The sequence below is a fragment of the Pundamilia nyererei genome, unplaced genomic scaffold (assembly GCF_000239375.1).
Source record: "Pundamilia nyererei isolate P.nyererei 1_Seehausen unplaced genomic scaffold, PunNye1.0 scaffold00169, whole genome shotgun sequence".
Lineage (NCBI taxonomy): Eukaryota > Metazoa > Chordata > Actinopteri > Cichliformes > Cichlidae > Pundamilia > Pundamilia nyererei.
In genome coordinates, this window is record NW_005187570.1 from 245,867 (window position 1) to 268,519 (window position 22,653).

Sequence of the window (22,653 nt, forward strand, 5' to 3'; positions counted from 1 at the left end):
CAATGCAAGATGAAAGTCTGCCTGAGAAATGTGACATTGTTCAGAATAGACGTATCTTTAAAAGAGAAAGCTTGTAGCTGAAGTTTGTTGTTCTCCAAACTGCCCTGGATGTGTGTGTGTGTGTGTGTGTGTGTGTGTGTGTGTGTGTGTGTGTGTGTGTGTGTGATAGAGAGAGTGCGAAACAGAGTACTGAACTCCCTCTTGGCAGCTATAAATAACAGGAACAGGATATTACATCAACAGCTGCAGGAGCACACGACATATTAAGACCAGCGTCACTTTGCATGGTTTGTAATGCCCTTGTGCACTTTAGCATCATTATTACTTTTTATTGCAGGGGAGGGTTCAGTGTGCAGAATATGCATGTGTTTCACAGTTAAAGCCCCAAACACAGTGATGTATAATGTGATGACACTGAAATCTGCAGATGTGCTCCTGCAGTTTTAAAAGAAACCACAGCCGACCAGCGTGTGAGCAGACAGAACCTACGCTGTGGTTTTTACTAGTATTTGCCTGACAACTTAGATTAGATTAAAGCATTCTGACATGCAAATGAAGAGCTTCTGTGATATTGTGTAATATTATGTTACATGTTAAAACATGACATATATTATTAAAATACAATATTACTGGGGATCTTTGGTCTGATGTTCTTACCCGTATTTACACACTGTAAGTGTATATGTATGTGTATGTTTGTATGTGTATATGTGTGTGTATGCATATATAACTATGCATATCTGTTGGAGGGTTACTGAGTTACAAAACCTTACTAATACTTAACTAATGCTTAACAGTGTGAAATGGTTTTAAAGTGCTACCAAATAAAGCCCAACTGTCACTATCAAAGCCTTTAGGGCTCATTCTTTCAGTTTAGCCAGTGGCTTCTACATACAGAGCTGATGGAACAGTAACTAAATAAACTCAATAATCACTGTCAGATGCCAAGTTAACACTAAGTTAAAAACTTGTTATACATTGATTCTAAATGTATGGATTCACTAATCCCTTAAAAAATTATTCTCACTCTCAGATCACGTGCTAATTCACACACCAGAATGTGCACAGGACTCCAAATGCGTACATGCCATGATCCCCCAGTCTGTGAATAGGACTGAGGGACCGTGAATATATGTCTGCCTGTCGAGTATGTGCCCAAGACCAGAGGAGAGGAAGAACAGAGCTCATATTAAAGGTAGTAGTACTTAATAAACTTCAAATTTAAAAATTACATGTAATGTTATCATTTTCATTCACATAGTCGATCTCTATAGGAGGTGTTTTGATTACATCTCAAGTATTGTATTAAATTATAATGTTTAAATGTTCTATATAAATTATACATTTTCACATTGTGAAGTCTCCTGCAAACTGACGTAGACTAACTTTGTTAATCAGTCATGAAAACACTCCGTAGCTTTGTGCTGGATAAACAGGTTAGCTTGCAGTATTGTGCACATATGTATGTATATTCTTATTTATGTATTCTAATCTTATTCCCGTATTATTTTATTATTATATTCATATAACACAAAGTTGAATTACACTCTGATGGCTTTATCAGAGTGTAACTTAGGTTCGGTATCTTGCCCATGCAGACTGGAGTAGCTAACGATTGCACCACCGACCTTAGTAGATAACAGATCTACCTGCTGAGCTACAGTCACACAGCATGTAAAAAACATTAACTGCTAACACAGACACCGTTTTCTGCATCTCAGCAGCAGCAGGCCCTTCCTAACCCAGTTTGTCTCGTGTGACGTGTTGACAGTCTCGGTGCTCCCTGACACTGATCCTGCTGGAGGAGTGGAACCTCACACTTGCCATAGATATTCCCTCATTTGGTGTTCTGATGATGACAATGCTGTGCACATCAGTCCACAATATTCAAAGGGTGTTAATTTTGGAAGAGACCAGTCCCATAGCCAGATGAGTTTTATATTGAAAAGCAGTGAAAATGAATGAAAAAAGCAAAACTAACTACCACATTCCCATGCTGAAGGGTCTAGAGTTGATATTTGTTATATAATTTGTCACACATCTATATGTTACCCTAGATCTAGATTGGCCTTGGCTGTCCTGTGAGGATAGAGTGTTTATACTTAGATCCTCTTGCTTTCTAATTGGACTGGCAACTAAATATAAGTATCTTATACTTAAGATACTTACTAAACTCTGCACCTTTTCTGTGCACTTTGAATTTACATGTGCTAGTGGTGTTGCCAAATCCACAAGCTGCATTTGTGTAATGGATGTGATTGCAAGCCAACTTCATTCTGGTTGATGGCAAATCAACAGGACAGAGCAGGAGGTTGTTGAAGCTTGAGTGAACATACACACTGCTCAATGAATGCATTCAGGCACACTTTACAGCTGTAACAAACAGGAAAAGGTCTCTCTCTTAATTTCATAAAATGCAATTTCATTGCATGTGACTGTTTTACGGATGTCAGTTTATCTTTGAAATTCAAACATTTCCTAAAATCTGATTAAAAAGGAGATGTATATGGGGAAAAGGCCTGGGTTGCAGTTCTGCTCTTATTCATCCCAAAGCTGTTCTATCTGGTTCAAGGGGCCAGTCAAGTTGACATCCATGTCTTTACGGACCTTGGTTTGTGCACTGGTCCACAGTTATGTCTGAACAGAAAAGGGCTATCCACAAACTGTTCCCACAAAGCTGGGAGCATGAAACTGTCTAAAATGTCTTGGAATGCTGAAGAATGAAGGGTTCCTGTCACTGGAACAGAGGGGCCAACTCCTGAAGCACAGCTCCACACCATAAACCCCCCTCCACCAACCTTTACACTTGGGTAGAGTGTACACTTGCAGTTAGACACATACTGGCAACTGCTAAACCCAGACTTGTCCATCAGGAGAAGCGTATCATTCCAGACCTGCCACTTCATGACTGAGTTGCCCTTTTCCCTGTTGGCCCAGGGAAAAGGGTAACACTACCTGGGTCTGGGTGCAGTTTCCCCCTCCAGGGGCAAGGGTACCTAGACCTGGGGTATAGAGTACGCTTGGGGAGTGTGATTGTGTGTACAGTGTCTCTTTATGTCTGTCTCCACAATGGGTGAGTGTTAAGTAATTGCATATGAGAGCATGAGGGTGGGAATGGATGTCTGTATCTGTATGTGCCTGTATGTCTGTGTCTATATGTCAGGTTGGGTGTCAGACGCCACATCTCTAGGGACATCTCAGGCCCTCCAAGGTATGGAGGCCTATCTCCCCCCACCACTTCCCCTGCCGGTGGCAGACGCCCTCAGACATCGGTGAGTTGGTGGTTCTTTGTGTCTGGGGATGGGCGTCCAGGTACACACCGGCTCACTCCTTCGTGGCTGCTTGTCGGGGCCTGGAGCCTGGGGCTCGCTCGGGGTGGGCTGCCCTCAGCCTCTTGGCCTGGGGCTCGGTCACTCTGGCACGGCTGGCTGCCGGCGGAGCTCACGGGCACGTCACTGCAACCCCCCCTGGCTTCTGTTCCGCGGCTGCTGAGTGAGCCCTCATCTGGGGCTCTCCTCAGCTCTTTCTGGGATAGTGGCGCGGCTGCCCCTCGTCTTCCTTGGTCTCTTGTGTTCTGGGGGCCTCTGGATGTCTGGAGTTTTGATCTCCTCCATACCTGCTTCATGCCCTGGAGGACGGGGCTGTGGCTCCCCACCTCTAGCAGATCATTACATGAAGGAACCTTTTAAATACAAGCGCGTCCATGCTCACAGGTGTACACACGGGTGCTCACACACACAAACTACACCTCAAAGCACACTGTGCGCTGTCGATCTTATGTGCTGCACAATAATGTTTAATATTTAGTATTTACTGTTATATTCCCATAGATCATCGTGATGTTGTTTATTATGTTGCTCTTTTTTTTCTTCTTCTGCTTGTTTTCTCTTTTTTCTTTCTCAACAGGTGATCCAGGTGATTGATATATGTATATTTTGTCTGCTTATTTTGTTGGTTTTTGTTTTTTGCCCTTTATCCCCATCCCTCTTCCCCACTGTTTTTCTTTCCCACTTTCTTTCTCCCCTTTCTTTTCCCCAGTCAAGTCTGTTCCGTATTTAGCAAGTGAAAATAAAATAAAATAAACAATAAAAGGTGAATCAAATAGACCGTTACGGCAAGGCTGGGATGGTCCATTTGGTAAAGCAAATCCATTGGGCATCTTTCTTCGCCTTAAGACAATAATTCTGATGGCAAAAGAGCCTAATGGGACAGGGAAAAAAAAGAAAGAAAAAAAAAGACAATGGTTTACAGCCAATCAGAACGCAGAACACAATGTGCTGTAAAAAAAAAAAGAAAAAAAAAAGAAAAAACATGCAAAGGCCACAAAAGGTGATCCGCGTTATCGCGAGGGACCACTGTATTTTGATTCTGCATTCTAGAAATAGATTAAAAATGCATAGTTTACAAGGTGCAAATCACTGAGTACACTCAGGACCAGGAAGGTCAGATTAGGGAGAAAACATATAAAATACCTGAAATAAAACTGAATAACATCTTTAGATAGATGAAATGTTGTATCAAAAAGAATGGCTCATGATTCAAAGCATGCCACATAATCTGTCTAACATAGAGCCCACAGTAGAGCGGCCCCACTACTTTTTGTTGTGACAGCTGATAGAAGCAACTGGATGAATTCTGACATGTTCAGGACTACTATCTATCAGCCAAAACTGCTCACACTGTGCTTCACAGTGCAAATGGATAATGACCCAAAGCATACTTCAAAAGCATCTCAGGAAATAGGATATTCTTCCACGGACATATCAGTTAACTGATCTCAAGCCAAAAGAGTCTGTTTTTACAAAACTGAATGCAGAAAGAGCCACAAACAGGTGTGCTGGAGCAACACAAGAGACAAAACCAGAGGTCACAAAAGTACACACATTACTGTGGAGGAAATGCAAAGGTGCTGGTCTTAAACAGTTTTAGCCATCCTGTCTGCACACTGGCCTCTCCCTAAAGGACAGCTGCTTTCATAAATGGGCTCAATGGTCTCTACATAGTCTGCAGAATGGAACGCTCAGCAGGTGTGAGCCTGTTTGAAAAAATATGAAAGAAATGAATAAGAACAGAAAATGTCAGACATGATCTAACCCATAACTGGGCAGCTACTGCCAAAACTGTCTGACTCTAAAAGAAAACCTGTCATGGTCTGACCAGCCCTGCTGGGCGACCTGATTGTTTATGTTTGTTTTTATTTTGATGGAGCCGTGCTTCCCCGGAGGCGGGTCCGCCGGTCCTGTTGTAGCTCAGTTCGGAGTTTCTGCACACCGGCGATTGCACTTGCTAGGGAGTTAGAGATCCCATTAATTGCACTACAGGAACCTTCAAGAGTTTCAGCCTTGAATGGGAAATTACTAGCCGAAGTGACACACCGTACTCAGGAGATCCAATTGATACTCTCCGGCAACCATGTTGAGAAGATCGGTCTGCTTTTATTCAAAGCCCCTGAAACTCCTCTGGTATTAGGTTATCCATGGCTACAGCAGCACAACCCCCAGATTGACTGGCTGCATGACAGGATGGAGTGTTAAATGCCACGAGCAATGTTTAAAGTCGTGTGGGTGAGTGGAAGACAGCATTCAACACTCACCTGGGGCATTTTGAGTATCTCGTTATGCCATTTGGCCTCATCAACGCTCCAGCTGTGTTCCAGGCCATGGTGAATGATGTCCTTCGGGACTTCATTAACCACTTTGGTTTTGTCTATCTAGACGACATCCTCATTTTCTCAAAAACCCGTGCAGAACACATTAAACACGTGCGTGTGGTGCTGTAGCGGCTACTAGAGAATTGACTGTTTGAAGGGAGAAAAATGTGAGTTCCATGTGCAGCCTGTCTCTTTTTTGGGCTTTATTGTGGAACAGGAGCAGCTGAGGGCGGATCCTGCAAAGGTTAAGGCGGTGGTGGAGTGGCCGGAACGGCAAAGCGGTCCAGAAGTTCCTGGGGTTTGCTAACTTTTACCGAAGGTTTATCCGCAATTTCAGTAAAGTGGTGTCCCCTTTAACTCACCTCACCTCTCCCAAACAGCAGTTCCTGTGGTCACCGGCGGCGCAGCAGGCCTTCGACCAGCTGAAACGCCTGTTTTCTTCTGCGCCTGTTCTCATCCAGGCGGACCTTACTCAACCATTCGTGGTGGAGGTGGATGCCTCGGACTCTGGTGTGGGGGCGGTCCTCTCACAGCGATTGGAAGGTAAATTACATCCGTGTGCCTTCTTCTCACGTCGTCTGTCTCAGGCCGAGTGAAACTATGATGTGGGGGATCGAGAGCTGTTTGCTATCAAACTGGCCCTTGAGGAGTGGCGTCACTGGCTGGAGGGGAGCGAGCACCCACTTCTCGTTTGGACAGATCACAAGAACCTGGCCTACCTTCAAGTGGCTAAATGCCTCAACGCCAGACAAGCCAGGTGGGCCTTGTTTTTCACCCGTTTCAACCTTGTGATCACTTACAGGCCAGGCTCACGCAACACTTAACCCGATGCCCTCTCACATCAATTTTCATCGGTGAAGGATGTAGAGAACAAGGACAAACCCATCCTTCCTGCTTCCTGTACCGTCGGGGCAGTCACCTGGGAGATCGAGAGGCTGATCAGAAACGCCCTGCAGCAGAATCCTGACCCTGGGTCAGGCCCGGCTGGCCGACAGTATGTCCCTGCGGCCGTTCGGGGCAAGGTGATCCATTAGGCACATACGGCAAAGTTCTCCTGCCATCCAGGTGTATATCGCACCCTTAGCTTCCTCCAGCGTCTGTTTTGGTGGCCCTCCCTCACCAAGAACGTCCGGGAATATGTGGCAACCTGCCCTATTTGTGCTCAAAACAAGGTGCCAAGCTCCCCACCGTCGGGCCACCTGCGACCGCTCCCCGTCCCTAAATGCCCATGGTCGCACATTGATTTCGTCACTGGACTGCCGCCGTTAGCAGGTAATACTACCATACTCACCATCATTGACCACTTCTCCAAGGCAGCGCATTTTGTGGCCTTGCCCAAACTTCCCTCTGCCTTGGAGACGGCTCAGCTGCTCACACAACATGTGTTCCGGCTACATGGCATTCCTCAAGATGTTGTCTCTGATCGGGGTCCCCAGTTCACCTCCCAGGTGTGGAGGGAATTTTGTTCTGAGCTGGGGGCCCGAGTCAGTTTGTCGTCTGGTTTTCACCCTCAGACTAATGGCCTGGCAGAAAGGGCCAACCAAAAGCTGGAAGCCATGTTGCGGTGCGTTGCCTCCTCCAACCAGTTCTGGAGCAAGCAGTTGGCCTGGGTGGAGTATGCCCACAACGCTAGCACCTCGACGGCCACGGGGGTGTCTCCCTTCGAGGCGTCCTTGGAATACCAACCTCCGCTCCTTTCCATCACTGAGGGTGAGTTGGCAGTTCCATCAGTGACATCAGCAACATCACATGCGGCGTTGCCGGCAGGCATGGCAGACTACCAGGGCAGCATTGCTCAGGACAGTGGAGCAGAATAAGAAGCTGACAGACCGTCATTGCGTTCTGGCTCCCGTTTACCATGTCGGGCAGCAGGTATGTCTCTCCTCTAAATACATCCCACTGCGGACTGAGTCTAAGAAGCTAGCTCCTAGATTCGTCGGTCCGTTTCCTGTGCAAGAAGTCCTTAATCCTGTGACTGTGCATTTAACCCTCCCTCGCAATATGCGTATTCACAATGTGTTTCATGTGTCTCAGGTGAAACCGGTCCAGACCAGCCCATTATGCCCACCCTCCAGGGCCCCACCATCTCCCCGGATTATCGACGGCGCACCAGCTTATTCCATAACACATATTATGGATACAAGGCGTCCCTGTAGGGACTTTCAATTTTTGGTGGATTGGGAAGGGTATGGTCCGGAAGAGTGCTCTTGGGTGCCGCGGTTTGGGATTCTTGATGATGGCATGGTGAAAGTTTGACAAGACAAGACAAGACAAGTTTGGTAGGTCAGTAGGTCGAACTGGTAGGTCGCTGGGAGGCTCCTGTTAAGGGGGGGATACTGTCATGGTCTGACCAGCCCTGCTGGGCGACCTGCTCGTTTATGTTTGTTATTTTGATGGAGCCAAAATAACAAACTGGGAACTCCTGGGAAGCCGCGCTTCCCAGGAGGCGGGTCTGCCGACCCGGAAGTAGCTCCGTTCGGAGTTTCTGCACACCGGCGATTAATCAACACTCACCAGCTGCCGTGAATTATACGCCGTCAGACCCCGATGTATTTAACGCTGTGACCAGGCTTCAGTCAGCTCTGGATCATTAGACTAAGCTCGTTAGTGTTTAGATCGTGTGCTCTTTCAAATGCCCTTTCGGATTGCTTCTCACTCTTTTTTTTGCTTCTCACTTTTTGTCTTTCGTACCAGGAGGTGGAGAGGAGAACACTGGAGCTGAATCACGAGTGGGGAATTAACGCACGGAGTGTCGCCTTTTTTGCCATCGCGAGCCGGGTGAATTGACCACGGGGAGCCACGGCCGCAGGATTTCACACTGAACTGTTATTATTTCACACTAAATAAATTCACTATCTCATTGCAAAAGGTGTTCGAGTCCGCTCCATCCACACACCACGACAAAACTACTCTAGATGTCATTTCCTGTTTATAAGGAAATATTCACAATTATTAAAACTGTATTATAATGCACTTTTGGCACACAGGACATTAATTACTCATAAATAATAAAGATCAAAATTTGCCCTTAAGATATATTAATATATATGAGCATCTTTTATTGCTGTAACTTTGAAAATAAATCCGTAGGTACATATACGGTTATTTTCACTGCTTCCTCCTCGTTGGTCTTTCATGATTCTTATAATCATCTCCACAGCCAGGAAAAAGAATTCCACCTTGTCTCATTTGGCCTTATCTTCCCTTCTCTCGGTGGCTGTGGGGGATTTTTAGACAAAAGAACTCACTTTTGTGTTTGGTAACAAAAACCTGCAATTAATGTTTGAATAAAATAATGAATTGTATGACAAATATTTCCTAGCTGTATATCAGTTATAATGCCTGATGTGGAAAGTGTTTCATCCTACAGGGGTTTTTACCCATATTTAAGAGAAAGCTAAAAACACTGTCAGGAGGCCATAAAGGCCCCGTGGGGTCTTCTGTGCTATGAAAACTGTTATTGGTGTTTCACTGCAGAATAAATGCCTCCTGTTTGTGACGTTTGCCAACATTCAAATTACTGGACAAACCATTTTGATTAAACGTAACAACTTTAAAACTATTGGTAGTTTTAACATAAAAAATAGTATTTTACTTTTAAATTGCTATAATATAATTACCATTGTAATTTTTTTTTCAGTTTCATTACAGGGTTAGCCTTAGCTTAACCTTGCTAACATGCTTTGAAGGCACTCTGAGTATTACAAACACTGCAAACCTATGAAAGGAGAACATAAGATAACTCATAACAATAAAAAAATGACTCCTCTTACAACAAATGGGGATTTCTTGAATGTCAGCAGTTACTGTATTATCTGTGTACTCACACTGCATTCTCCAGGAGTACTGTACTATTCACTGTGACAGACATGTCTTATGCCATACTCCTGCTTGTGCTTTGCATCTTTCGTCTCTGCATCGTCTGCGTCACACCATCAGTCGTGGTATGGTTCCCTCTGTTCAGATTCAAATTGTGGTTTGAAGATCGGAAGTGACACAAAATAATAAATGTCTTAAACCAAAAGTAACCAGAAAGTAGAAAGTACTACATTTATGTAAATAATTGTGTAAAAATGGAGGGAGTAAAAGTAAAAAGTTGTCCTAAAAATAAGTACTCAAGTAACGTGCAGATACCTGAAAAAAAAAGTTAAGTATACTAATGAAGTATTTGTACTTTGTTACTTCCGACCTCTGGGAGAAACACAGTGTGATGCCTGTGGGTTCATACTGTGCTTTTCTAATGAAACTATTGAAAAATGTTTCTAAAATCTCTTGAAATAAAGCTAAAAGTCTCAGTTTCAATCACATATTGTTGGATTTACAGTTCACTGTGGTAGTGTGTAGAAGCAAAACTCCAAGATCTGCATATTTGTCCCCCAAATTTTACAGCGCACTGTATTTGGGTATGACAGAGAGGTACTTATGCAGCACTCAGTGTGCTTTCAACCTCATTCACCCCCATTCATACAAGCACATTTTCTGTGCTTTCTATCTAACAGTCATCCATACTCTAGTGCATGCACTGGAGAGCAACTTTGGATTAGCATCTTGCCTGAGGCTCTTTGGCACGCAGACTGGAGTATACAGGGATCCAAAGTCCAACATTCCAGTTAGTAGGTGACCTTAACTTCCTCCTAAACCACAATGTGTTTATTCTATTCAGCCAAATCAGACTAAAGGTCACATGGTATAAAGAAAAGCAGCAGCTGGGTTCAAAACCAGTACTTTATACTTTCAGATATTATCATATAATCATATTTTCCCATGCATTAAATTGTTCATGTATTCCATGATATAAATAAATGCATAAACATTAAATTATGATGACCACTGGAAAATAAATACGTCCATATTACACCCTTATTGATGCCAGTGCTAGCAGCCAACCTTAGGTCAAAGAGCCTAATGAGGGTTAGGAAGCAGCAACTGTCAGAGACACAACAAGTATTTCGTTGTATTTCATTTAATTGTCATTGTTCAGAAATTACATTGATTAATTAAAAATCAAACAAACAAACAGATTTCTTATCAGCTTAGGTTTCAAAACTTGTTTTTGGTGTCTGAGATGCACAAGAATAATTCAACTACAGAAATTGTTGCTAATTGGGTTTTCATTTTGAAGTTTTTCATTATTGTGTGCTCAAATCAGAGACCTTGCAGAAGTGCTGGAGTTTTCTCATGTTTAAACTAACCAATACTCAGACACTGTTTGATGTATTTGTCTGAGATGATGATTCAATTTGATTACACCCTTATTGTTGAAAGTCATCGGTGAAAACGTCAGGCTTTTATCTTTAAAAATATCTTTGAGATATTTTTGTTCAAACGTTGTTTCGGACTTCAGTCGGTTTTTGGTTCCAAACATTTTTTATGCAAATTGGCGATGGCCTAGCAGAAATGTTGTGCATTACATGCCTTGGTTTTACGCAAGTAAACCAAGGTATTAATCATTTTTTAAACACACACACAAACAAACAAACAAACAAACAAACAAAAAGCCCTAACCTGATCATTTGTGCAAGTGGCTATCACAACTATGTCTTGAGTAATAACCAGGACAACAACCAACATAAGATCACTTCTCACCCCAACCGGTGGCAGCAGATGGCCCCGCCCCTCCCTGAGCCTAGTTCTGCCGGAGGTTTCTTCCTGTTAAAAGGGAGTTTTTCCTTCCCGCTGTCGCCAAAGTGCTTGCTCATAGGGGGTCATAGGATTGTTGGGTTTTTCTCTGTATGTATTATTGTATGATCTACTGTGCAATATAAAGCTCCTTGAGGCGACTGTTGTTGTGATTTAGCGCTATATAAATAAAATTGAATTGAATCACCAGAGTCACATATTAATAATAATGAATAGAGTTCACGTCTAACTACCAATACTGAGTCATCATTCAGAATATTATGCAGGAAGATCTGAATAATAAGAAGTTTGCATACTTCCTTTTCCACATGCTCAGAAATAGATTTCATTTACAGTGTCAGGTATTTTAAATCCACACAGCACAATCCCAAAGAGTCATTATCATTCATAGAATATAGAATTGCATTTATGCCTGAGGGAACAGCCACCCACTGACAAATAGTTTATTACGTGTCTTTATTTTTATTATCTTTATTTCTAGAACACAGTGTATAAATGGCACTGTGATCTTGAAACATCCTCTACAGCTTCCTGTTATGGCGTCAGAGATATTCAGTAATATCAGTGACGAGTGGAGTGGACGGGTCCTGAGATAAACTTTGACATGAGTGACTGAAGTGTAAAAAACACAGTTGGTTATTTAAAAAGAGAAAACGCACTAAATATGGCGTTATTTTTATGCCACTTTTCTGAGCGCACGTAAAAGAAAATTGCAGGTGCAAGTGTTGCTTTTTGAGGAGAATTTTATTTTGAGCGAAGAAAAGCTAAATTTGAGTGGACAAAATTCATTGCTGCGTGCAAAAAATGTATTTCAGTGTTTGCTATTATCCACACATACACACACAATAGCAGCCCCTCTCGCTCAGTTTTTGCATTTGCGCTCGCTCGCAATGTGTTGCTCGCGCTCTCAACATTTCTGCCTGTGTGCGCTCAACTCTTTCTGTACACCATTATAGTCGTGCCACACAACCAGCCAATCACAGACTTGGATGCAAAAAAATCTGATTGGCTGTTTTGGTCTCCAATCAGCTCGAAATGACGAAATGCAATATCCCAGAATCCATTTGTCCAAAACTCAAACGAGGCAGTGGCGGAGGAACACAGAGTGGCGGAGTTTGAAATATTTGGTCTTTCTGGGTCACAAAATAAACTTTTAAGATATTTTCATGCCATAATGTAGCTGCGTAAACTTCAAATATCTGCTCGATTTATCAAGACATCACATATTTGCACAAGTGCTCTAACGTTTTCAGAGATGCCTGTTTCTTGTCAATTTATTGAATATTTATTTATGATCACCTCTGTTAATCCTTGATATTTATAATTGAGTTATCTGTTTATATTAGTGCTATTTCTTAAATGTGTCAAATCTGTAACATAATGTATGTTTGGAGTTTAGTCTGTTACTGTTACTATTTTTACTATTTCTTCTTGGAGCAACTGTACCCCACATAATTTCCTTAGGGATTAATAAAGTATTCTGATTCGGATTGTTTCAGGATACATGACCTGCCATAATCCAATGACACATCTGCTTACCTGTATCTTTTGCTCGTTTCTCCTCCTCTTCTTTTCTCTTTTTTCTAAACTCAGCACCTGATGGCGTTGAACTTTTCTTGTCCATCTTCCATTGGTTTTAATTTTGCACTACAGTATGAACACAAATCCACCAACTTGAGGATCACCACAACATAACCTAACACACCTACACCTTAGTTCACAGATTCACTTTGTCTAAGGTTTATTTCTGGGATTTCGCACAACCCAGGATTCAGATCATGAATACATAACTTGGATTTACAACATTTTGAATGAAATGCTCTATTTGGAAGCAGCCCCCCCCCCCTCCCCTTTCGACGGGTTGTGTGAGACTTTAAATCATCAAACTGTAAATTATAAATTTTAAATTGTTATTGATCCCTTTGCCACGAGTCCTAAAGTGTATATTTATTTTCTTACTCTTCTTATATTTATTGTTTCCTTGCACAGCTGTAAGCCTCGTCGTCTCGTCTCTCTATATACTGGACTGTAGCGGAGATGACAATAAAGTTTACTTCAGCAGCGAGCAGGCGCACCGAAGGCTCTCGTGCTCACTTTTCGCATATAGAATTTCGAAAAAACGTCGGTGCAAATTATAAGTCTGTATCATCATGTCTGGTGTTTTCATGTTTGTTGGTTTATTTTTATTTTGTTTTATTTAGCGAGTTGGTTATTAGACGCTGGTCCAGCCAGCCAGAGAATCCCCCGCCGCCCCGCCCTCTCCTCCCTGTGCCACAAGCAGCAGGCGCACCTCGCCAACGAAGGGCGCCCTTACTGCCAGCAAATGGGTGATAGAAAACCGATTGGTGCCTATGCCATTCCCAATATGTGCTGGCATGATGTCGGGGCAGCATGAGTAAGAGTAAAAAAAATTTTTTTGCCGATGCCCGTGATGCCGCCCTGGGCAACCGCACATTATACCTATAGGAGCTATGAAACTCTATGCCATCAGCACAAAAAGTGTTTCTGTGCTGATGCTGATACCACAGGAGATTTGTGGCTTTTCTGCTCAGCACTCAGTGACTCCATCTTTAACATAAAGTGGTAAGCCACAACAACTGCTGTGCTTCCTATGTGCTTTTACCTTCCAGAAATACCAGTAAAAGTTGATCCTGAAATTCACATTCAGGCTTTCAAAAACTGGTCAGTATACTCCTAACGTCGGTGCCAAGCCAGGATAAATAGGGACGACTGAATCAGAAACAAGCATAAAGAATTAAATAATACAAACACAAAGTTGTGAATTATTAAAAACCCTTTGAAAAGCAACCATAGATGAACCATAGATGTTCTTTCAAAAAAAGAAACTGTAGGTGTTAATTGTAGTCGTACAAAGTAGTGGACCAGGCCAGATCAGGGTCGAGCTGTCCCTGCTACATGCCTGCACACCCCAGCATGGAGATGTGGGGTAGGGATTATAGCTGCACCTCATGGCTTTGTGAAATTCTCATTATAGTGCTTGGTTGGTCTTTAGGTTGCCCTGCTTCTGAGAGCCAAGGTGATCCAACACTAATGAGTTGTTCTATGGTTACTGGGGCTTAAGGGAATGCTAGCAAGAGCAGGAGAAGAGGAGAGAAAGGAGAAAAGGGGAAGGAGGAGGCGGGAAGCAGTAATGAGGAGTTGTCAAAGATAGAGGATTTCATCTGCTCGCATCTCCTCCCTCATCTCTCTGTCTGCCCTCATCCTCACTCAGGTTCGAGCGAGGATCTCAAAGGTTCCTAAACCTCACAAAAAGGGAAAGCATTCGATTTCACAGCCTCATCCAATCAAGCTGAGAAAGAAACGAGTATTTATAAGGCCAGGTGTTTAGAGTGACAAAGTCAAGAAGGTGATATGTCTGACAAAACCAGACACATGCTGAAGTCACATGCTGTGTTTTCACCAGAAGTGAGCAGGATGAGTCAGTGGGTTAAATGTGAGGAGAAACTCTCTGTCACGCCTCCTTCTCTTTAACCCCTCATGCACGAGGCGCTCTTCATCCTGGAAGATTACTTCTTCAAAGCTGGTGCATGCAAAGAAAGTATGAATCTGGGACTGTTTGCGTATCTTACCTTTCTCTGGGCACAGGTTGCGAATATTGCTGGATTCGTCCATTGATGTAATCCCAAAAGAGGCCAAGCTCCATGTGTTGCTAAACCCGGGGCAGACGGGCTGGTTTCATCCTGATGCCATCTGGAGGGTCGCTACTGCTGCGGACATGCCTCACCCCATGGGGGCTGTCATTTGAGGTGTGACAGAAAACACTTTGGGGGCAACTTACTTACCCTCCCCAATTTCTATTCTGCCTTTGTTGTACAGTGTTTCCTCTCTCCTCGCTTTTTCTCTTTATGAAAGCTCATCCCTCCTGTCTCTATATGCTAATGTGGTGGGTAGCAGCAAAGACAACAGCGTGCTCTTGCACACTTCTTCTGCTTCTTCTGCCTGTACTGTACAGACTGAAAGGATGGGGGGAGGTGTTGCCTAGAGCGCTTTGGGAGCGTGCTCAGCGCAGTCAACCACTCACAGTTCGAGCATGAGAGGGGGAATTGCTTGGTTCAATGCCGATTACCTGGGAAAGCAAGCGTTATTAGATGGAGGAGGGAAGAAGCAGGGAGTAGAAAAGAGAGAGAAACAAGGGGAAGGGAAACTCACTGAGGAGGAGGAGCAGGAGGAGAGAGGAGACCGCAAATGAACTGAGATACATCTGCTAAGAAAAAGAAGGGAGAATAAATTTGCAAGCAGCATAGAGCAGCAGCATGAGGTGCACATGTTTTATTCAACAGGGAGGTGCTGAGAGAGGCAACCAGTCAAACAGGGATCTGTTTGTCCCAGCAGTACACAAAGACAGGAAGTGACATACGGAGGGAGATAAGAGAAAGAAGACACAATAAGATGAACTTCCCATCCATGATTTAGATCTGAGGTACCCTTCAAATTCTCATAGAAAGTGCAGCCTTCCAGTAAATTAACATTTCATGATGTTATCTGAATTCTCAAGTTCTGATCTGCTTAAATAAATAGCAGAATGTTGTGGATTATGTTTATTTTTATTTTCTTTCATTAAATTCAGAAAAATATGATTTTGTTCAATTCCCTTGAAAGTGAGCTCTACCCCTCCACTGGGAAACACTCCTGTTAAAGATCACACCGTCAGCAGCTCTTCTCCGGAACTACTCTGTATTGACTTGTGTTGGCTGAACCGTAAACACATGTTGTGGCAACTTTACAAACACATGATGAACACCTAATGAAACGGAGATATAACAGGAGAGCTACTAAATTCCAAAGGGAATTTATGAATGCACCATGCAATATTTTTACTGCGTTGCTAGTGAGGAATCGAACGACAACACTCTGCTCTTGCATGACATTTCCAGTTTGATCCTTAAACCCACACTCCTGAATCCCAGAACTGCAACGTTTAATTTTGCGTGCCCGAGTAGTGCGTCATGGTCATGGGTCATTGGACCCAGCATTTTGAGTTTATTGTATGTTTGTGATTCTTTGAGTTGTACTGGTTTAGCTTTCTACAGTTTAGTTTATTTGTAATATCTGGTTCATGTTTTCTTGTCTGTCTCATCCCTGTGTCCCCTGTGAGAGTCTGTCATGTCCTCTGTGTATGTTTCCTCAGTCATGTCTGAGTTTGGTTTCCCTCCATGTCTCTTGCTTCCTCGTTCTCCAGGTGTTAGTCATGTCCGTGTGTTTCGTCTCCTTTTTTTCCGTTCCCATGTTCCCCTCCTTGTGTTTTATTCCTTGTGTCCCCTGTGTGTCATGTGCATCCATGTGTGTTCTCCCCAGCCCCTCACGTCTCTTGCCCTCTCGGTGTCCCTCGCTCTCTCACCCTCTCTCTGTTCTGTCTGTCTGTTTCTTTCCTCTGACCTGTGTCAAGCCGTGTGTCTTAGTCTGCATTTCACTGTTTTCTGTTTTATTTTGACAGTCTCTCATCCTGTGTTCGGTGTGTTTAGTTTTGCTTCCCCCATATCGTTATATCTGTTCCGAGAGTGTTCCCCGAGAGTGTTCCCTCTGTGTTTCCATATCCCTCGTCACCCCTCTGTGTATATATTGTGTGAATTTCCCTTTGTTTATTGTCAGGATGTCTGCTTATGATGGATCCATGAATCCAGGTTTTCATGTTCTGTGTTCAGTTTTAGTGTTAGTTAGTTTTGATCAGTTTTAGTTTTCCCAGTCTGGGTTATTGTTTAGTTTGGTCTTAGTTCTCTTTTGCTCTTTTGTTTTGCATGTTTTCTTCAGCCTCAATAAATGGCTCATTTGTTTTGTTGAGTCCATTTCTTGCCTTGAAATTTGGAAATATTTTACAAAGCTAACACAAACGACATCTTTAAGCTTTTGTTTTAGGCAACCAGGCTTATGAATAGTCAGTTACGGAAGCCTTGGTCCATTATAATGACTGTCTGCCACACTGCACTGTACGTCTACATTTAACATATCTTTATATGTTGTTCTGATCAGAATAGACAAACTATGTCTGTCCTGCTAGTAAATTATCTATAGCAGAATATCATCTCTTAGTTTGTGATCTTGCTCTAAACTGTGCAGCTCTTGGTCTATTGGACATTACATTGAAATGAACTGACTGTTCCTGTGTTTAGAAAACAGCCCAATCTTGGTAACCACATGTATCAGCTCTATATGGGGATTGTGCTCACATGCTATTAAGCTCCACTTACTAAATCTTGAACACAGTGTATTGAATGAACTCCCATCATGCCCTAGATCTAACCTTGGACAGCCTAATGTGCCTTCTTCTCTAACCCTCTTCCTCTAGAGTCAACATGCTTAAACAACCATTTTTAAATCTAATAGCCCTCCATGTGGAACAACTCCTGTGTCTGCAACATCAGCACAAACCCAACCAGTGCTATGAAGGCAAGCATCAGCTAACACGCCTTGTTATAGAGCAGCCTGTGTTTCTCTCGATATTGCTTCAGTGACATGTCATACAGATCTCCTGTGCCCTCGTTTATTTGCCTTTATCAGCTCTTGTAACTCAGTTGAAGAATGTCAGAAAACTGCTGTAACTAGGGCTGGGCCATATCATACCTTTCACGGTAATACCGGTATAATATTGGGCAACGATAGGAAAATGAAATATCACGATAGAATATGGCTAAAACGCACATGCGCAGTGCCTTTGTTTTCATACGCACATGGCGGAAAAAGCATGGCGGCGACGGAGAATGAGAAGGGTGAAAGCGGATTGTTGAATGAAACGGATGAACCAGAATTGGTTTTTAAAAATGCTGCAACTTCAGTGGTGTGGAACTGGTTTGGCTTTCGTCCGTCAGATACACAACAAAGCACTATTTTTGGTAGAGCATGCTAGCGGGCCGTCGTTATTACCTTTTTTTGGAAAATACGGCACACTTAAAATCAATCCTTTGATTTTTCTGAAAATCGACAGTGCCCCTTATAATCCCGTGTGCCTTATGTTTGAATTCTGGTTGTGTTTACTGACCTCGAAATGATTTTATGTCGTACACGGCACTCGAAAATCTATCAAATGTTTTACTACGACTTTGCTAAGCTACGAAGCCGCACCGCTTGATGGATTGTCGGAGCATTACAGCTATTGTAGGCTGGAGCCTGGCGGAGTGATACGTAAGTTTTGTGGATATTATACATGGTTATGCTGAGGATATGTTGGCCAATTTCCACTGGAAATGCCTTTTGGGTAAACTGTCAGCAAGGAATTTGCATTTGCACTGCTAAATTTTATATAACTTTAATGCACATAAAAACAGCTGCTTGTTTAAGTGAAAATACATTGATGTTTGTTTGGTTCTTTTGCACTAATAAAGTTGTGGAGTTGTAAAGTATTTTGTCTCACATCAATTATATCGTCAGATATATCGCTATCGCAAATCTTCAAATGTATATCGTGATAAATATTTTTGGTCATATCGCCCTGCTCTAGCTGTAACAAAAAGAAATGAAAACTGTTACAATAGTCGAGTGGCTGCCTGCTGCCTTACAACTGTACTAATATTTTGAAATCCTCACTTGTAGCATGAAATTAAGTCATAGTGTTATAAACCAGGTTCTTTGACACTAAAGCTGCAACAATCATTATTCATATATACTTAAAGAATAAATGGAGTTTTGCTTACATCCATTAGGTTTTTATGGTGCTTTAGACATTTGTTGTTGTTGTTTTCCAGCCTTCGTAACCTACTGTTATCACTCACACCACCTGGCTTCATGTTGAGATTATGTTGGCCAAGTATTCAATAATGGTATTGTGTTGGAAAAAGTGGAATATGAGCAAAATCTTAAGGGGTCAATACATCAATATGTCATGGTCTAGAGTGTTTATGTTTAAATGTATTATTATTCTGTGGTTTTGTTTATGTGGGTTGTTTTTTATGGTTATCCCTTGCGTTTTGTGTCCTTTGTACTCTCGTGTTCCACGTTTCATGTTCCTATGTTCTGTCTCCCCAGTCTGTGTTAAGTTTACGTGTGTTTTTCCTGTTTTATTTTGAAGGTCGGTGTCTCTTGTCAGTGTTTCTAGTTTTGCTTCCGCTTGTCTCGTTATGTCCAATTAATTCCAGCCGTGTCTCCCTCCTGTCTACCATTCCCTGATTGTATTTAAGCCCTGTGTTTTCTTGTGTGCATTGCTGATTCATCTGTGTATGTCCTTGCGTTGTTCTGCATCTTTTTCTGTGTCTCCCTGTATCTCTGTTTCAGGTTTGTTTTTGCTTCGTTTTCCCAGTTTAGGTTTTCTCAGTTCTGTTTTTGCCACCCTCGCCTTTGTTGTATGTTCACGCTCCATAAATAAAGCTCCCTCACATCAGTAGTGCCTGCATCTTCGGTCCTTTAATAATTCTACATGGTTTTCCCTGATAACTGTGACACAATATTCAGACACTCAAACAAAAATATACCTGTGTAAACAACTGGAATGAATAAATTAGAATACAAGTGACTGGCAATCTGATTTTTCTGTGTTTGCTAAATCTGTGTCATAACTGTGGGTCTTTGCCCTAGTGTTTTGAGTTTTTGTACTGGCCTCTTTATTCATTCATTTGGGTTTAAGAAATATTTAAGTTAAAGCTCTGTATTAGTTAGTCTTGAGTTTTGTATTACCTAGTCTAAATCCTCTACACAGAATAAGGTGAATTATGGAGTTCCACAGGGTTCCATGCTGGGACCAATTCTGTTTTATTAGAAGGCACAGTATCATGTCTTACAGACATAAAGACCTGAATGGCCGCTAACTTTCTGCTTCTTAATTCAGATCAAACTGAGGTTATTGTACTCGGCCCTGAAAATCTTAGATAGAATATGGTATCTAACCAGCTTCTTACCCTGGATGACATTACCTTGGCCTCCAGTAACACTGTGAGGAACCTTGGAGTCATTTTTTGACATGTCCTTCAATGCACATATTAAACAAATATGTAGGACTGCTTTCTTCCATTTGCACAACATCTCTAAAATTAGAAACATCATCTCTCTGCGACCAGGCCCATCAGCATCATCGGTGATGAGGTGGAAGCAGTAATAACTCCTCATTCTAGGACAGGTGAACACACACAGGCATAAGACATAATATTTTTTTAGATTTATAGTGTATGTATTATTTATTTATGCTTTTTGCACTTCTCTCTTACACAATGTCAGTTTTCCTTTTACTGTTTTTTTATGTTTTTAGCACTGTTGTACATTTATAAATTACTGCACTATCTCATACTAAAAGGCACTTTTATTTTAACTTTGTTGTTTATTTATTTATTTATTTTATTGTAGACTGCACTATCCTTACTTTTTAAAATGCTATTGTGACCTCCAAAAAATTCCCTTCTGGGATGAATATCTAACTACTGTAATTCATTATTATCAGGATGTCCTAGAAACTCCCTGAAAAGTCTTCAGTTGATCTAAAATGCTGCAGAGAGAATAGAGACACAGAGTTAAATATAGAATCCTGCTCCTCACATATAAGGTCTTGAATAATTCGGCCTTGACTTATCTTGACGATCTCATAGTACCATATCACCTCAATAGAGCACTTCAACTTCAACTGCTGGTTTACTTGTGAGGATGTTCACAGTTAATGGGAGGCAGAGCCTTAAGCCTTCACACCCCTCTTCTGTGGAACCATCCTATACTTTGGATTTTCGAAAAAGACACTTCCAGGATAAGGACTTCCTCTGTGACATATACTGGCATATACTGTGGATGAAGTGACCCTGAATCCTCCCTTACTTATGCTGCCGTAGGCGTAGGCTGCTGGGGACTTCACTCACCTTTATTTACTCACTATAGGTTTCTGTAGCACTCTGCATTTAATCATTAGCTATTATTAATCTCTGGCTCTCTTCCACAGCGTGTCTTTCGTCCTGTTTTCCTCCCCACCCCCAACTGGTCACAGCAGATAACTGCCCCTCCCTAAGCCTGGTTCTGCCAGTAGGTTCTTCCTGTTGCTCATCGGGGGTCATCTGATTGTTGGAGTTTACTCTGTGTTACTATAAGGTAACAAACTTCTGAAAATACAGTTGAAAGTCCAACATTTCTTCTTGTGGCTGTTTTTGATGAGCAGCAGATGAAACAGTTTAAGTATTATTAATGGTGTCAAAGGCACATTTAGGCCTGTGAGACTCATTTAAACATGTCTGCATCTCTGCTATTCAAAGATACTTTGTATGTAGTTTATGTAATATTTAGTACTGAACTGTAACTGTAGTCTTTTGTAGAAGCAATGTTTTATTCAGTGTTTTGTTTTGTTTTGTTTTCAATTTTAGTGTATTTACTACTACTGGGGAGAACACACATGAGGCCTGAACAAGTTTATAACCAGGGGTGCACATAAGTGGAGTTTCCGCTGTCGAAATAAAAGACGCGCACCAGATAAGAAGTTGCAACGCGCGTTTGCACTGTTTTTGTCCGCTAGAGTGGGATTTTCATGGCATATTCTGCACCACATCTCTATGCGTTCATCATTTGTTTGAAGCCAGTTTACCTCCTGCAACCACTTTTCCGAGAATATGCGCTTCTTTTGCGGTTCGGACTCCTTCTGAAATTTCATTGTAGGTGGAGGAACACGAAAGTAATTGCTTAAAGGAGCTTGCTTCTTTAACAACTTTAAGAATTCTTAACAAGCGTCTGTCCTCCTCCAAAAACTCTTATGTACTCAAACGCACGTTGCAACTTCTTATCGGGTGCACGTCTTTTATTTTGACAGCGAATGTGCACCTGCGGACCACTTATGTGCACCCCTGTTTATAACCTTTTGTCCTCCACGTTGGAAAATGGCTGAAAATAAAATGGGCATCACTTTGGCCAGCTCCTCATTTTATCTTTGCAGTCTCCACTATCATTAAAATGCAGCCAGATTCTGCTCATTTTACATTTTCGTCGTTTCTTTACTTTTTCCAGACATGCATGCATTTAAATCCAGCTCCCGGTCTCTCTGTGTACCTGGCCTGTACCACTCCACTTGCTGTCTTTGGAATGTCAACCAGACTTCCTTCTTTCACATAATGGTATGATCCCAGTCTATCTTTGCATTTGATTGGCCACATTATAATCCCCTCTGTTAATCCTTGATATTTATAATTGAGTTATCTATTTATATTAGTGCTATTTCTTAAATGTGTCAAATCTGTAACATAATGTATTGTTTGTTTGTTGTTTAGTCTGTTACTGTTACTATTTTTACCATTTTTTCTTGGACCAACTGTACCCCACATAATTTCGTTAGGGATTAATAAAGTATTCTGATTCTGATTGTTTCAGGATGACCTGCCATTATCCAATAACACATCTGCTTACCTGTATCTTTTGCTCATTTCTCTTCCTCTTCTTTTCTAAACTCAGCACCTGAT

The 22,653-nt window shown here is 42.1% G+C and overlaps 1 protein-coding gene across 2 annotated transcripts in view; it reads right to left on the minus strand.

The window, feature by feature from the left end:
- Window positions 1–22,653, minus strand: part of plch2a (phospholipase C, eta 2a) — a 148,015-nt gene that overhangs the window by 87,589 nt on the left and 37,773 nt on the right. Inside the window, exon 1 of one of the 2 annotated variants that reach the window (XM_013914070.1) lies at window positions 14,881–15,241. The exons of the other annotated variant lie outside the window; for it this stretch is intronic. Coding sequence (XP_013769524.1) covers window positions 14,881–14,923 — 43 coding nt within the window. The 5' untranslated portion in view covers window positions 14,924–15,241. Of the gene's footprint in view, window positions 1–14,880; window positions 15,242–22,653 lie in introns of those variants that run through there. 2 annotated transcript variants of the gene reach the window in all.